At 37.4% G+C, this 17,781-nt stretch overlaps 1 protein-coding gene across 2 annotated transcripts; it reads right to left on the minus strand.

Moving 5' to 3' along the window:
* Positions 1 to 336: 336 nt before the first annotated feature.
* LOC103145077 (uncharacterized) lies at positions 337 to 16,754 on the minus strand. Of its 2 annotated transcripts, none has more exons than XM_016676473.1 (16): positions 16,343 to 16,754; positions 13,446 to 13,473; positions 13,229 to 13,354; positions 12,946 to 13,002; positions 11,346 to 11,443; positions 6,513 to 6,618; positions 6,400 to 6,432; positions 5,432 to 5,559; positions 5,276 to 5,338; positions 5,140 to 5,197; positions 4,809 to 5,032; positions 4,420 to 4,473; positions 4,267 to 4,318; positions 3,785 to 3,880; positions 3,663 to 3,701; positions 337 to 2,505 (listed from the first exon to the last, which is right to left on the minus strand). In XM_016676473.1, the coding sequence occupies exons 1-16, from the start codon at positions 16,448 to 16,450 to the stop codon at positions 1,724 to 1,726; spliced, it is 2,052 nt and encodes a 683-aa protein (XP_016531959.1). In that variant the 5' UTR covers positions 16,451 to 16,754; the 3' UTR covers positions 337 to 1,723. The 2 variants fall into 2 exon arrangements, with proteins under 2 accessions (XP_016531959.1, XP_007562404.1); XM_007562342.2 differs by having other exon boundaries at positions 12,946 to 13,005; positions 16,343 to 16,752.
* Positions 16,755 to 17,781: the final 1,027 nt, after the last annotated feature.

The raw sequence follows: 17,781 nt of genomic DNA on the forward strand, positions 1-17,781 counted from the left end.
GATTAAATACTTTTTTCAATATATCAAACATAATGTTCACAGCTACAAAAAGCTCACCTACGGAAATAATTTCCCAGATGGCTACTTTTTTAAATTTTGAGTAAAAACATGCTTATTGAGTGCTTCTCTTGAGTATTGTTTTACCCAAGTCATACACTGCATCTGCAGTGCTCCATATTCTCCATACAACCAAAGTGCTGACTGGCACATCTCTTCTTAATTTTACATCTTCATGGTGTTCCTGTTGAGCTTCATCTCTTTATTGTGAAATTGTAGTAAGTCAAACTAAAGTATCTGTTATTTACTCAGACATATTTACTCAGACATGAGCAAAAGTTGTTTATAGAGAAGTACAATAATGCTTTATTCAATCCCATATCAAAACATTTAAGAGAAATCACAGTATAAAACCAACTCAGAATTCCTGAGCAAACCATATAGCATATTTACATGTACAGTCTATCATATATATATACATTTTTTCTTTTGGGAGTTGTACGGTTTTTACTGTCCAGATGAAGTGCAAGACCATCATGTACAAGTAAAATGACTTAAATACACACAGTGCCTGTGAAAAGGTTGGTATAAATATCATGTGCATGCTCTCTCTGAGGTTTTGTGTTAATGCCATTTTGCTTTTTCAAGATCACAATCAAACACAATTTGCAAACTCCTAAAAATATCTTCTATATTTAATGCATTTTGTTTTTCCAGGTAGTGTCATGTTCCAGTGCTGGATCAAGTTTCTCTTAAGCGTTAGCTGCTCAAGCTTTACTGACCTGATGTTTATCATATAAAACTGCTCTTGCTGCTAAACACACCATCCAGGTTTATCAAGCTGACATTACTGTTTGATAAACCTAACTAGCAAAACTGTTGAACAACATTATGCTTTTTCTCAACATGTCCCACACAATTTCCATGTTGTCCTTATGGATGAGCGTTTTCTCCCAAACATGTCATATTCCTCCCACAGTTGAGAGACATGGTAAACAGGTCACTTCAAACTAACTATAGATGTTTGTGTGTATTTTCTGAACTCTTGAGTTCAAATTTTCTCCCTATGCGTGTGTAGGTTTTCTCCAGTTGCTCCACTTTCTTCACATTGTCCAAACTAAGTGCGCCAAGTTTCTCTTTCAATTCCCCACAGGTGACAGAACATGTCTGTGTGGTTGTTTGCCTTGTGCTTTTCTGTGTTGCCATGTCCTGGATCAGCAACCCAACCAGGGTGTACCCTGGTCCGCACAGTATATCGCAAAATTATTGCAATATCAGACTGCGCAATAAACATATTTCAAAGGACTCTCTGGAGTGCAATAATTGCAGCTAACATATTCCAAGACTTATGAAATTGCATTTTCTTCCAATATTAATCTCACAGTCTCACTGCAGCAAATCCTCACACTGGACGCTAATAACATTGAAGCACAGACAATAGAGACAAGAAGGAAAATATTAGGCATATCGTAACTGATATCATCAATGCAATATTTACCAATATTATTTCCATTGAAAGATGTTCTAATGTCATGCAGTTGTATCCTAACCCTTAACTGCCTTCTGTCCAACAACTTCTGGAGACACTTGGAGATCATCAAGCGACAGCATCCCACAATACAGTAAGGGTAACGCAAACAGAAAATGGATGTCTTTGTGCATTAATTGAGGTATATTTGTTCACTGAAGCCTCCCATAACTTGTCCTTTACGATCCTCTCTAGTTGTCAGACCCAATCCATTTTACCGACCACTGTATCAGGACTGGACGGTGGTGTGATTAAATTTGGTTCCAATAGTAGTATTTCCCCAGAGTCTTCCTCTTCCCGCCCAACACAGCCTGGAGATACACCAGCAAGGTGCAACACATTTGTCCCCGCTGTGAACCCCGACAGCCTTTTGGCAAACGCTCTGGATGCCATTCGAAGCCCCCCTGCTCTTTTCCGCCTTGCTGATGCTGAGGCGATTTGTTTGGAGCCCGCCAGCTCAGTCAGAAAGCCCAGACTTTGGGAAGGAAGGCTGTAGAGATGGAGTCCGCAAAAAAGCCGTGGAAGCGGCCGATAGCCACCTGGAGGCGCAGGAGGGAGTGACTCAAACTGCACCAGCATGAACCGCTCGCCTGCGCGGCCCTGTAAATAGTCTGCAAGAATACAGCTCAGCGAGGCGCCAAAAACATCCACGTGGCAGGACGAGGCAGAGTCCCTCTCCACTCCTCTGATGTTCTCTTCATTGTTCTCGCAGCTGCGGGCTCCCCATTCCTCGGCTCTGGCCCACGTGGTCTGGGTTAGGACTAGCACCACCTTGCCGCCCTGCCGCTTCAGACGGTCCAGTCGCGAGTGGAGCCACGGCACGGGGCCGAGCACGCCGAGTTCGCACTGGCTCCAGAGGTCAAGAGACACGGTGAAGCCCAGGGCCTGAAGAGATGAACCCAAGTGACATAGGAGCTCTGGCAGACGCTTGTCATCATCAGGCGGATATAGCAGCATCACATGACCGCCACCCACGGCACCTGAAAGAAAGAAAACATTCATGCTGGGTGAATCACAAGGCAAATTCAGTATTTGTTGAAAATGCATGTCGTAATAAATTAACACTGAATGAATCAAATGTACTTTTTAAGCCACAGAGTAAAAAGAAAAATCCCGCCTGAACTATGCAACTGGTATAAATAAAAAAATCTAACTTTTGCACTGCCTTGAAAAACTGTTTTACATTTTGTCACGTGATAAACACAAACCCTTTGTGGATTTTATCTTAATTTTATGCGACAGACAGACACTAAGGAGTTCATGGCTGTAAAGTGGAGAAAAGACATTGGATACTTTTCAAGTTTCTGAACAATTAAAAATATGAAAAGTGTAGCATATATTTGTGCCAATACTTTGAAGGACCACTTTCACTGCAATAAAAGCTTCCAGGGGGTATTTTCAAAAGATTTCTACATATTCTCCATTTGATTAATGTCTGGATTTTTACGTGGCCATTTTAACGCATGGATTTACTTTATTCTTAGTCACTCCTCCGTTGTTGTACAAGTTTGCTGCTCGAAGCTAACCATTCACAGCTGTTTCTTTTATGCCATAACCCATGAACAGGACTTCTTAGAGCTGGATTCTTGCCACTCTTACAGAATTAGCCCTGATTTGTGGAGTGGACGACTAATTGTTGCACTCTAGACAGATTATCCTACCGGAGCTGTGGTTCACTGCACCTCCGTCATAGTTACAGTGGCTAATTTTCAGCTTGATCTCCTCTACAGATAAGTACAGTTGGTAGGTTTGCAGCTTTGATTTTGTTTTAAAACTTTACTTTAAACTTTTCTACAAGTTCATCTGTGACATAGCAGGCATGTTCCTTAGTCTGCAGTGATGTCGTTTGTTCACTTATCTCCTCAAACAACCTCTAAGCGTCACAGAAAAGCTGGATTGAGATTTAAATACACTTTGGCGGACTATTTAAATTGTTCAAAAACACCTTTTCTTCTCCTTTATAACTATGCTCTACTTTGTGTTTACAACATCAAGTTCAAATAAAACAAACTGACATTTTCATTTGAAGCAGAAGATTTTAAGCTGTAAGACTAGTTTTTAAAGGAATTGTAACATCAGCAAAAGGTTTTTGGTATTTTTTTGTCAGCATAAACAAAAAAACAAGAGTTAGACAAACCTTTGACGTCATCATCCTTCAACCACCTCCAAACATATCCTGGAGAAAAAGCAGAAATAATATTGAGACGTTTTCATACTAACCGCAAGAGACATTCAGTTTTGTATCCTAAAGAAGCCAACCTTTCAGAACGCCTCGTATCAAATAGGCTCCAAGTATAGCCAGACATATCAGGATAAATCCGACGAGAAGCAGAAGAATCCATCTCTCTCGATGTGCTAAAGTAAAACAAAATAAATAAAAAAAATCAAGAAGCCTTTTTTTTTTTAAGAAAAAGAATACAATTCAGTACATAAAGAGACAACTAAGAGTTTAGAAGGAAACTCATGAATCTACTCTTATTTTCTGACCTAAGAGTTTTGCATGAAAGTGGTGTATTTCTAATTAAAGGCCTTTGAAACATATTACATGTTTATTAGTGAGTTCAGAGTGGTCTACTTTATAAAAATGTGACAAAAAGAGCAACGATGAGGCAGTAAAGTTTGTGAAAAACATGTTTTTCTTAGGCATGAACTGTACAATAATATGCATTAAATACATAATCTACGTAAAAATAAACTTTGGACATCATTCTTTAGAGTATGGAAGTAGTTTGAATTCTTACTTTCAAATGGACACTGGGGCTCTGAGAACGAGACCATCCCTTCAGATTTAACCTATGGCATAATGGTTTAAAGTGACTGTAGGTTCAATGGCTCAGTACAAAATGTTGTTAAAAACAGTGAGGGTTTATTGAAGAAAAAAGTACAAATGGTACCTGCACACAAAGCTGAGGGTGTGGGTGTTGGCGTGGCGAGAACTCCCCTGCTTGCTGAAAGGACAAAAAGGAATAAATTAAAATGCTAATTAATAAGTGCAATAAATAGATCTCAAAATGATCTGAAAGCACAGGAACCGATGTAACCAGATGTAACCACATCGAATGTCTGACTTGTGATGCGCAAGGACATCTCGGACAATAACGCTGCCTGACTTGTAAAAATACTTCATGCCAGGCATCAAGCAAACAATGTCTTTTCTTTTATACGAATCATTTCACCTCTGATCTTTATAAGTCTCCTAAGCTGACAAATGTTTGGAATCGATCCAACCTACTTTGTGAACGGAGGGTGTAGCATATTGAGGAATGTTTTTTTTTATTTTTACCCAGTGTACTCTGTGCACCGCCTTCCAACCAGTAGTGCCGAGTTGCTGTCTGGAGCCCGTCACTTCTTCACACTGGCCTCCTGCCATGTCTTTCTTGCACAATTGCACCTCTGTCTGCACTTTACAGGGAGAGGTTACATTCCAGCTCAGCCCCGTGCCCCCACTACTTAACGGAGACTCCACCATAGCCACAGACACGTTGTTCTGCATTCTTCTCAGAGCGTCTATTAAACATATTTTTAAAAAGCAGAAAATGGCACGTCATATTCCATGAACCAAAGCATCACGAAGCAGATAAGATCGGACAGCGACATCAGGAAACAACTCTTACCTGTTTTATTTGTGAAAGGACAGTACTTCCCTTTCATGTCTTTACTATCAAACCATGCCTACAAAAATAGTTACTTTTTAATCATTCCTTTCATCATATGTAAATGAATATTTTTCCAAGTTAAAATTCCAGTTACCAGGAAGCATAGGCATGGTGCAATGAGATATGATGGGATAACTATTTCACTCTTGTTGGTAGGCTGCACAGACAAGCAAATTACACAGGTGAAACTATTGTTGAACGTTTTGAAATGTGTGCATGAACATTTTTGGATAGTTCAGGGATGACTTACCCACAAAAGAGGCTGTCCAGATATGTCATCCCATTCCATTACCCAATAGATCTTCCCTTGTGTGGAAGAAATATTTTGCAGCTGCAGCCGGACCAAGTTTTCTGTGTCATATACATGGAGCCTAGGAACTGGAAGAGGAACATGTCAGTCATCGTAAACAACCGACCGTAGTCTTTTTTTTAAATGCATTGCGTGACGGCATGTGCTAGGACAAACAAACAAATGATTCCAGATAATGCGTTCTCTTACAAAAATTCACAGAGCACAGTAAAAGACACATGCAGTTATCATTTTCATTATAACAAACGAAGATAACCAGACAACATGCAAAATGCAGTTTTTAAATTATGATTTCTTTCATTAATTAAGGGGGGAAAAAACGTCATCCAAGCCACCGTGAGAAACAACTTCCCTCTCTAAACCTAACAGTTGGATGCAACAAAGTGGCCTCAACCATTTGGATGCAACAAAGTGGCCTCAACCATTTGGCTTTAAATTTCTGTAGGGGAATTTGACCTGTTTTTCTTTGCAGAAGTGGTTTAATTCAGCCACATTAAAAGATTTTAAGCATCTCAACCAGATTTAAGTCTGGACTTTCACAAGGCTTATCCAAAATCTTCATTTTGTTTAATTTTTAAATTCATTCAGAGGTGAAATTATTAATGTGCTTCAGATCACTGTCGTGTTGCTTAACCCAAACGCACTTGAGCTTAATCGAAAAGAAACTGATGATCCGATACGTTTCCATCAATTTCAGCAGGTCGTTGAGATCATGAAGCAGAAAAGCACCCTACACCATCGCACTACTATTTCCATGTTTCTCTGTCGGAGATACTCTAGTTTTAATGAAACGTACGTCTTATAAAAGGCTCTACTTTTGTGTCATCAGTCGACAGAATACAGTACTGAATGTAACATTTCTATAGATTTTTGTGGACAATTCTATTTGTGAAATGTTAATCTCTTACCTTTGGGCTCTGGAGAACGATTCAAGGGACAGACTGAAAGAAAGAGGAAGGAAAAGGAACTCAGTGACCCTGCTGTTTTTTGTTTTGCTAGAAATTACAGCACTTTAACTCACCATCTTTTTCCAAAGGAAATGTGATATTTTTGACCATTTGTGTTTCCTTTGAATCTGCTGTGACCACAATAGGAGCCTTAAAATCCACTCTCTCCGTCAGTCGCAACTGTGTTATCCAAAAAATATAAAAACAATGTAAACTTTTATACCCTCGTCAATCCATTGTATATCTGCATTGCATTTTTAAATGACATAACATCCAGACACTTTAAATAACACTTCTTTTTGCGAATGCGATAGGCTGATGTCAGTCACATTTGAACAGTTCAAAACATTCATAGTGTACTCTTGGTAACGTAACTTTGGCTCATGCTGCACCATACAGATGGTCTGTCTGCTCCAATGAAGTTTTACTCGCTTTGGGAAGAGGTTGTAATCGAGATAGCAGAAAACTTGGAGCTTGTTTTTCAATTTAAATAGCTAGTAATATTCAAGTATCTAGAAATGATGGCCGTGCCTTGCTGCAGATTAACCCGAACATCAGAATTAAGAAGAAACGATATTAAAATTATAAAGTAAATTTCAGCTATTTTAAATGCAGCATGCAGATGATCCCAGATGCTTGTCTGAGGATTTCAAAAACAGCTGATCTGGATGTTCATGCACAGCTAGATCTGAGTCCAAAAAAAAAGTAAACAAACAAGGAGCAGATCTTGTCTGAGTAAAAGACAAATTATTGATGTAAGAGGATAATTTGCATCCTAACTGAAAAAGTTAGGAAAGTAAAAGAAACTTAAATAACCGTTCATTACAACCAGGGTCTGTGCAATACCATCCGTACACACAACATGTTGAAAGTTGAAGGAGAAGAGCTTCTCTGCCAGCTGGCACTTTGTACAGTGCGTTTGCACAGTTTTGGAATTGGGCAATTATCACTATGGTGAACAATTTCTTACCATGACACGAATTTTGATTCATCGTGATAAAAACAAATGACGTCAGAAAACTTCAAAAACTTAAGACTGTTGGCGGGATTGCCAATAGTGTATCTTAATAGACCGTTTTCTTTTACGGTATTTCCACGTGGAACCATAAATTCAAATATTTGATAAAATGCAGGTTATGTGTGCATAACCTGCAGACATAACCTGTGTTATGTGTACAGAAATCTTAACTGAAATCAGAAATCTTTATCTGATAAAGATTTTTTTATTTTATTTTAAAAATCATATGATTTTATCAGCAGTTTTAATATTTATTGGGCTTGAACTTCAGTGACATGCTGAGAGATTACAAAGAAGCTATAAATATTTTTGTGACTACTTTTACATCTATGTCAGTACATACCACAAATTCTAGTAATAAAATTTTAAGTCTATTTTGCCCATCCCTAACACAGTCTCATAAAAGTCGTATTGTTCCTAACTTGATGACTACTTTAACATAGTAATGCACTTCGTCACAAATCTCAAATCATCTCCAACTCATTCCTTGTTGAATCTGTGCCACAAACAAATGAGGCTGTTGTACAAGCCGAGGTAAATACAGTTAGCATAGATTAGAAATATGTGCATTCAGCTGAAGCAAGTCACTCATATGGATGTTCATTCTAAATAAAACAATCACAATAACTATATTTCTTTAAAAATTATAATTTTAAACATTAAAAGTATTTCAAGCACTACTTACGGTAATTACTTTGTAACAGCCCAATAACAATGATAGACTATAACTATATAAGAAGTATGCAGAAGTTCACTTCAGGGCTTCCAGCAATGATAAGAACAGGAAGAAGAGGAGAATCCGATAAGGAAGAGAAGCTCTGTAGCAATTAGTCAGATAAAGATAAAGCCTTGGAGGTTGATTTTAATATTTCTGTTGTCTAAGAAAGTTTGGCTCAACATGAGCTGAACTACAACTCATAGATTCAGACAGTAGATAAGAAACATAATATATAAATATAATATACTTGACTTCCTTGTTCAGGGCTCCTTAGCTTAAACAACAAAATTTGATTACATCTGTTTTTAAAGATTTACTAAAAATAATCAGGTGGCGCTGTTAGACCTACGATATTCTACTTATCCATCTTTCCCTCTTTCTACACAATTTTATCTTATTCAGTTTTAAGAATTCAGCAGCATAAACAAAAATAAATCCAGCAAGAACAATAAAAGTCAAATTAACAAAACAAATTAATATGTTCTTACTGTAAACTTGAGCATTTTCTGCTCAGACTAGCCCCTTTTGTAACACACATTCATTGAATATTGTACTTCAGGTAACATTGTATGTATAAAATTTCACAATCTATTTTTAAAAAGTACAACAAAGTGATGTTGGTAATTGTTTCTGGGCATTAAAGTGCATCAGTTTCCAAAGAATTTAATGAACACAGCAAAGCAAAAACATCTTGCCCACAAGATGTTCGAACACGTTTCTGCTTCCGCTCCAGGGTGTTGCTTTAAAAACTCATGTCTACAGGTTTCGGTTCGTCCTTTTTTCTTTTTTTTTTTTTTTCAAACACACAACGTGGGAGGATGACATCAATTTACCAGGAAGAAGTCAAAGGGAATAATTTCCCAAAAAATAGAATTAGTAGGAATAGAGAGACTTTACTGCCTGTTACACAAGCAAAAATAAATACCTTTGATCTTTAGGGACCACTATCTACCATCATAGTTAAAATTAAGTAGTGTTTATAAAATATGTAAATATTTAGAAGCAAGTTTTTTTGTTTTTTTTTAAATCATTTTAGAAGCATAGTTCATTTCATTTATTTGACCGAAATTAAAGCAAAATTTAAAAGCTGTGCTCAAAAAGCCAAACATACCCTGAGATTCAGCTGCTTGCGGTACCATCGGCTCTGATCAGTTGGATAATCTTATCAGTCTCACTCATTGTAGTGGAGGAATTTATGGCCCTTTCTTCACTCAAAGAGTGGTTTCAGAAGTTGTATGCAGATCTATCTTAAGGTCCTATCAGAGCATTTTAGTCAGGGCAAGGCCTGGACTTGAATGAACTTTTCTAAACCCTTTAAATGTTTAGTCACTCTGCTATCGATTTGCCTCCAAGTTCAGAAAAACCTTTTGATTCACCTCATGGATTTACTCTTAATCTGGTAGAATGTTCACTTCTGAGAAGTTTGAGTGGTGTCCTCAATATTTTCAGTTTATTAGAGACATTTTTCTCAGTGCCGATGAACAGAGCACCTTCTAACCGTTGTCAGATTTTATGGACTGCAACAATTACTTTTCTGCTATCATTACTGGAGTCCNCATCTGTTTTTAAAGATTTACTAAAAATAATCAGGTGGCGCTGTTAGACCTACGATATTCTACTTATCCATCTTTCCCTCTTTCTACACAATTTTATCTTATTCAGTTTTAAGAATTCAGCAGCATAAACAAAAATAAATGCAGCAAGAACAATAAAAGTCAAATTAACAAAACAAATTAATATGTTCTTACTGTAAACTTGAGCATTTTCTGCTCAGACTAGCCCCTTTTGTAACACACATTCATTGAATATTGTACTTCAGGTAACATTGTATGTATAAAATTTCACAATCTATTTTTAAAAAGTACAACAAAGTGATGTTGGTAATTGTTTCTGGGCATTAAAGTGCATCAGTTTCCAAAGAATTTAATGAACACAGCAAAGCAAAAACATCTTGCCCACAAGATGTTCGAACACGTTTCTGCTTCCGCTCCAGGGTGTTGCTTTAAAAACTCATGTCTACAGGTTTCGGTTCGTCCTTTTTTCTTTTTTTTTTTTTTTCAAACACACAACGTGGGAGGATGACATCAATTTACCAGGAAGAAGTCAAAGGGAATAATTTCCCAAAAAATAGAATTAGTAGGAATAGAGAGACTTTACTGCCTGTTACACAAGCAAAAATAAATACCTTTGATCTTTAGGGACCACTATCTACCATCATAGTTAAAATTAAGTAGTGTTTATAAAATATGTAAATATTTAGAAGCAAGTTTTTTTGTTTTTTTTTAAATCATTTTAGAAGCATAGTTCATTTCATTTATTTGACCGAAATTAAAGCAAAATTTAAAAGCTGTGCTCAAAAAGCCAAACATACCCTGAGATTCAGCTGCTTGCGGTACCACCGGCTCTGATCAGTTGGATAATCTTATCAGTCTCGCTCATTGTAGTGGAGGAATTTATGGCCCTTTCTTTACTCAAAGAGTTGTTTCAGAAGTTGTATGCAGATCTATCTTAAGGTCCTATCAGAGCATTTTAGTCAGGGCAAAGCCTGGACTTGAATGAACTTTTCTAAACCCTTTAAATGTTTAGCCACTCTGCTATCGATTTGCCTCCAAGTTCAGAAAAACCTTTTGATTCACCTCATGGATCTACTCTTAATCTGGTAGAATGTTCACTTCTGAGAAGTTTGAGTGGTGTCCTCAATATTTTCAGTTTATTAGAGACATTTTTCTCAGTGCCGATGAACAGAGCACCTTCTAACCGTTGTCAGATTTTATGGACTGCAACAATTACTTTTCTGCTATCATTACTGGAGTCCTACAAAGTTTGCTTACACGGATCCGCTTCAAGTTCCTGTCGATCTCCTGACTGTATTTTTAGTCAACTAAACCCTGTTCTATACCATAAGAATCCCTGTGGAAATAGTCGGGCGGGTTCAATTTTTGATACATTTCCTCTATGTTCAGACTTTTTGTTGAATTTGTGTTAAAGGGTTACATGCGATCTAGTGTTGTTCAGCACAGGTTGTGCGTTTCAAACTGCAACCCCAGAAGAGGATTAGATGACTAATTTTAATAATGCTTGCTATGTAAAATCTATGTAAAACCATGGACTTTAATGATGGTGTCCTTTTACCAGGACTGTACTTGAGGCTGTCTTTTATACAAGGCTTACCTTGTATTTGGAGGACGCGCTCATGTGGGCTGGTTTAAAATGGATTGCCCTGCAGAATTCGATGGATCCCGGCAAGGAGAGACAGACTTTCACAATAACTACAAGACAAAGAAAACAAATGCTATACAAATTACAGTATTGTGTGTGTGTGTATATATATATATATATATATATATATATATAAATATAAGAGACCCAGTTATTATAAAGAGCCAACTGAAGTGTCATTCACAAAATTAGCAATCCTAGTAAAGACACACAGAGGACTTAAAATTTGGTTATCTTTTGTAAGTCAGGAAAATTCTACCTTTTTAAATAAGCTCATCTGGAGGTTTGTTGGTTACTGTGTTAATGTAATCAATAGAGAGAAATTGAGGGGGAAAAAAGCACCTTACTTCATGTAATTGTTATAAAAAATACATATTTTTTTACATATTTATTGATGGTGTCACTATGTCATGACAGTATGGTATGACACAGTTAATCTGTGGGAAAAACAAAATCCAACTTCTTCGCCTTCTCCCAGTGCTAACTAGAAACAACGAATTAGAGCCAGGAGGCGGGTCTAAACCCTCTGGCTCCTGGTGGTGAGATAAACTTGGATCTTAGTCCAGCCATGTAACTAAAGGTAACTATGTTGTGGTAGTCGGCACAAACAGATTTGTACTGACCATCAAGAGCTAAGATTTGCCTTTAAAGAAAGAGATCATCTCAACCTGCTCACACTTCCGATTCCGAGCAAACAGCTTAAAACACATGACACTGTCACATAATTGGGTGGATAAAGATCCAAGTTCATCTTAACACCATGAAGATGGAGTTTGAAAAAAATCTCACTGCCACAGAGTGGCATTTTAGGTCTTTAAGATCTACATGTCGGGAAGAAATCGTTGATACCATCACAAGCCTAAACTTGTAGAGTTTGCCAAATGCTATTGGGACTTTAACCTGAAATGTGTAATATATTATAAAATTAATGTAATTGAGTGTGATTATATCTCTATGATTGGACTGATTTGGTTAAATAAGTTGGAACTGTTAGTGTAATATTGTAATATAATATATTAATAATATTGTAATATAGATATTGTAATATCTATTGTATAATAGCTTGCGTTGAGTTACAAACATAATGAATTTAACTCAACTGAGTGTTTGGGTCAGCTGAGACTAACATCATCCACATTTGATGAACAGACCCTCCAAATTAGTTTGGCAGGAAACACAGGATGAATGTGTGGAAAGCACCTCATGGCCTCTGTTATACATAGTGTAGATTCCATCAAACTGTGGGACTGTTTCTTTTCTGATGGTCCTGGAAGTTCTGACAGACTTTTCAGGACTCTCTTTGTTCACTCCAGTTCTGTGAAATCCAACTAAAAACTCTCCCATTTCCAAACCCAATTTCAATCAAATATTAATGAGCAATTAAACGAGGCACTGACAATTTATCTAAAAATTACTTTTCAACTTTTTCCCACCAGTAAACGTAGTAAGGCAACAATTTTCTACCATTTTATAACTTCTTCCACACCTTTACTGGGCGCACCAGTGATGTGACATGAGCTTTAACTACCCTCCTTAAGAGTTTATTTCATACCTTCTTCATCGCTGTCGTCACCTGATCCGTCAGGACTCTGCTTTTCGAAGTCTGCACCTACTGCAACATGCAATTATGTCAGCAAAGAAAACAGCACTAGTAAATACTGCAGAAGCAACAACAGAAGCCACAGTGCTGCAACAAAAAGCTACAACAGAAGCTATAATTACATATATATATATATAGTTTCATTAGCATTATGGCTTTTGTTGTGGTTTTTGCGTTTTGTCGACGGTTTTGGGCCACTGTAGATTTCTTTTAGAAAATAAATATTTGAAGTTACCTTGGAGACTGATTTCAATTTGTAGACATGGTTCACAGGAGGCAGGGTGGCAGTGAGTGGCGTTGAGATGAACGTGTGTAATATTTAGAGAGCCATAAGGATCAGGTGGGGCATCTCTGAAAGATACTGAAGACAAAGAGCGCCTGTTCAGACCGACTGCAGGCGTGCGAGCTTGTCATTATAAAACAGAAGCATACAACCGATGTCATGCAGCTACCTTTGGTCATGTGGCAGTCAGAGAGACCCTGGAGGCGAGGAAAAAACGATATAAGGGAAATGTTAATGAACCACACCTACGAAGCACATCAAGAATAAATACTGGCTTAACAGGTATTCACAGGTTTTTATACAAGAACAAAACCACTACAGGAGTAAAACTAAATTTCAACCTGGCTGTTTTAAAATTTTATAGACTGTGGACTTTGAGGACATTACATTTGTTTAAAATTGGGTGCAGTTTTCATAAAAGCGTCACAGTGTTCTCTAAAGCTTCTGAACCTCATTCTACCTCTAACACGGAACAAGGGCTATGACAAACAACAGAAAAAATGCACTAAAATCATTTTTTAGTACATTTCCCCGCTTTCTTCTCTTACTGAATGTGTTTGGTGGGTGTCAGGTTTTCACAACACTTTTCATAGAGATTTCATCTGAAAAAACATGAACAAAAAACAGTATTTGAATTTAGGTTTCATTTTTGATGCCTCCAGTCGGCAGGGCTTTTTTGCCGACTGTGTCAGTTAACTCAGCAATGAGTCATAAACTCCACATAAACTTACTTTGATCCTGTTCAATTTCTCATAAGTTTGACCTTCAAATGGGTTTAATTTTAACTGATTTAATCTTCTATATTTGTGTGTTTTTTTTAATTCATCTGTAACTTTATATTTACCCATAAAAAGTGTTTTTTTTTTTACATAAAAAAGCTAGGGTTCCCACAGCCTGGGAGACTTTCTTATTGGGGAAGAGAAAAATTAACCCGTTGCATAAAAACGTCTTTTTTTTTTACAAGGCTTTTTTAGTTTTCCTCCTGTGCTCAACAATGCATAAACTATCTTGGTAAAAGAAGAGAGGAACATATACAGCTAACCTCTGGCAAACATGTGTCAAAAGAGAAAGACAAGAGAACATGCATTTAGGTCAGACAAATATCTATTGTTCTACATAACTCATGAAATGCTGACAAGAAAATACTTGCCTATTCTTTTCAATATGTACAGTCTGGATAATGATAAACGAAAAAAAAACGTTTGAAGAAATTGAAATTGTGACACAAAAGGCTGTAAAAAGACTTTATTCTCCCATTATGGATCACATCAAGGGTGGTAAAAAGATCTCAAAGGGTGAATTTTAGGGAACTGCATCATCTTGTTATTACTGCATCTGCAGAGCAGCAGATAGTTTGAAGGTTTTGGCACATCTTTACCAGGTGACCCAGTAAAAATGGAGGGTTCTGTATTTTTAGAAGCTCAGAAATTGTTCAAAGGTGACATGAACCTCATTGTGCCTGGAAAATCAAATGACCTCAATTTTAAATAACTCCAATTTAAATACTTTTAGTTTTCTCCTTAATTCCACTGTATCTTCATCTGTTATTTCCCCGCTTTCTGAATGCGTTTGATGGGTGTAATTTACAACTAACCATTTATTTTTATGGCATGTCTGACTGGTTAAATCAGGTGAAGATAAAGTGGAATTTGGGTTAAATCAGGGCGGAGTGCTGGTGGCAAATGTGTTTTTATCCCCCCCAAAAAATGTGTGACTATAGAAGACTGTTGCTGTAATAATAATTTATTTAATAATAAAACACCAGCATGAAGCAAAAATAAAGAGGTAACCTAATCTAATTTATGCTTCCATAAATAGCTCCAGATGATCACTTGGAAACAGTGTCAAAACAAACTCATCCCAGATGTTCCGCAGTTTGGTTTGATTCTGTATCCGTGTTTATTGTATAAATTATTTCCACTCGACTAATTTTAGTACAACCAGTTTCAGGTGTCAGCTCCAAGAACATATTTTTAATTAACTTGCTCTGTAAATCTGTGAGAGAAAACAAAACGTATCGTGTTAGTGCAAAGCATCTACTAAGACTTCAACCTATTGCTTGTGTACTTCTGAAATTACATTTTCTTCCTGTCACTCAAATTTATATTTATACGCTTGGATTCAGCACACCAAACAGCTATCTTCACCCCGGAGGGGGTAAACAGGCATCAGCCAACCAATGAGACCAAAACACTTCAGGCATAATCTCTGTTTCAGTAGGGGATTACCACAAGGAATGCAACAGTTACAGTGCAGTCTGTGGCAAGTGAATCTCCACCAAACTCTTAGATAATTCTCGGAAGGCTGAAGTTATTTCAGTTGGTTGGGCATTTTCTTTCCATACTTTTTTCTTCCACTCAACTTTTCACGACACGGCACCCCAAACAGACTTTTTTTTTTTAAGAACTCTTAATGGAAAACTGAAAAGTCAGTCAGTGCCGCCAATGATTTAAGTCATTGTAAAACAAAAACTTAATATGTTTGCGTTAAAACGAATTTAAAACGAGTCCTAATCTAATCTTCACAGAAACTGAATTTTAGGCTTCGCAAAACAGTAAGTTAATGATCAAAATCATCCATGAAATGTATCACCCTCTCTGTAATGAACCTGCAAAATACAGGAGCTCCTCTTAATGATCTGAAATAATAAACTTTTAGGTGATGTTCTAACTTCTTCAAAGTGCATTTAGGTGCAGTCATGAAAAAAAAAGTTACAAAAAAATGTAGGATGAAACTCTGAAAATGGCCATTTTATTTTAGAAGGCTGTTTCATACTACTCAGAAGTTTAGTGGTTTTGTGTGAAAGTAACTTGGCCAGAACTGGGACAGTGAGGTAAGGTGTCATGCTCAGGACAGCTAAATAAGTAATGGACATTAAACTTGGATCCCTGCCTGGATGCGCGTCTTTCCTGAATTCCGACCCGTAAAACAATAATGTTCATACGTAGCACCGTAAAACAACGTTAACGAGCGATGTTATCACATAATAAACATTTATGAAGCAGAAATAGACCAATTAGGTGTAATTTTAAAGTTTAAGTTGACAATGTCGGTTAAGTCGGTTACCTCGCCGCAGCTTAGTTCAGGTGTGCCCTTTTCCTGCGCGCCTGCTGACAGGAGCAGCCACACGAGCACAGCCACAACATGCGCTCCCATGCGGAGAAAGGGAGTCATATTTTCCGCTCGCAGCCGACAGGGACGTTTTAATCCTCTGCTCCCAGCTTCTCCTTGACCGTTTCGTCCATAGAGCACCGCTACGCCTCAGCGGAACTATATTTCCAAGAAGAAGAAGAAGAAGAAGACAAGCTGCTTGGCTTGCTGTTGGATCCGCACATGTGAGCCGCCTGTACTAGGTTTCACTGCACAAACTGATTGACAGCCCCGGGACGTGGGCGTGTCGCTATTGAGCTACCTGCTCAGGTGTAACAGTGGAAAAGTTGACTTCTCACAGAGCGCGACAGGTTTTCGACGAAGAATGGGCGGATCCGTTTGTGCGGGTTATGACGTAAGCCTGAACAATAGCCACACAGGTGAAAGATTTGTTTCAGGTCATGGCAGGATATGGGGTAAACAAGAGCTTCCTGGTAGTAAAAGTTTAAAGTTGACAGAAGATCTCAGATTTAAATATTATGGAAATGAAAGGGAAAAACAGATGAAATAGCAGTGTTTAACAATTAATTAAGGCATTGAGAGGAAACTCAATGCCTTAATTAATTGTTGATGAAATGCCTCTGTGAGATGCATATGTAAAACCTCTGCTAGACAGGCTTAAGTTAATGAATACGTTTATTAAGCAAGCTAAATTTACGGCTTGGCCTGCAGGGAACAAAGGCAAAAAGAGTTACCCCACCAAACTACAGTCACTCTGGCTTTTTATAGGGGTGTAGGCAGCAGACCCTTGGCTTCCCATATTCAACATGGTTATTATGTTTAATCATCGCTTGTGTGCATTGAACCTCCAAACTATGGTCTTTATCTGCTCACATCTTAATATATGGCAGCCTGTAGCTCTGAAATGTGAGTCTATTCATAAAGGAAGAAAAAGTTGATGGATGGATGGATGGATGGATGGATGGATGGATGGATGGATGGATGGATGGATGGATGGATGGATGGATGGGTGGATAGATAGATAGATGGATGGCTATTGGACTTTTGAAGGCATGTCTTTGCACTGAATTTTATTTTGGGACGTCAGAGTAAAAGGAGAACTGAATACAAATGAATGGCAAACTATTAAAATCTTTACTTGTAAAATGAAATCTGAATCTTGAACCATTATTCTTTCACTTCACAATTGTATGCAACTTAAAATTTGAAGGCACCACTTTTCCAAAAAAAAAAAAAAAACATTTCTGTTAAAACTTTGAACCATTTTGTATAAATAACCTTTTTGTTTAGTTCATAGGATCATAAAAATAGGATTCACTCTTCCACTAGAAACATATTCAGTGTTTCTTTTGCTGTGATACAAGCTTGAATTATATATATATATATTGACAGAA

Source organism: Poecilia formosa, unplaced genomic scaffold (genome assembly GCF_000485575.1).
Source record: "Poecilia formosa unplaced genomic scaffold, Poecilia_formosa-5.1.2 Scaffold135, whole genome shotgun sequence".
Classification (NCBI taxonomy): domain Eukaryota; kingdom Metazoa; phylum Chordata; class Actinopteri; order Cyprinodontiformes; family Poeciliidae; genus Poecilia; species Poecilia formosa.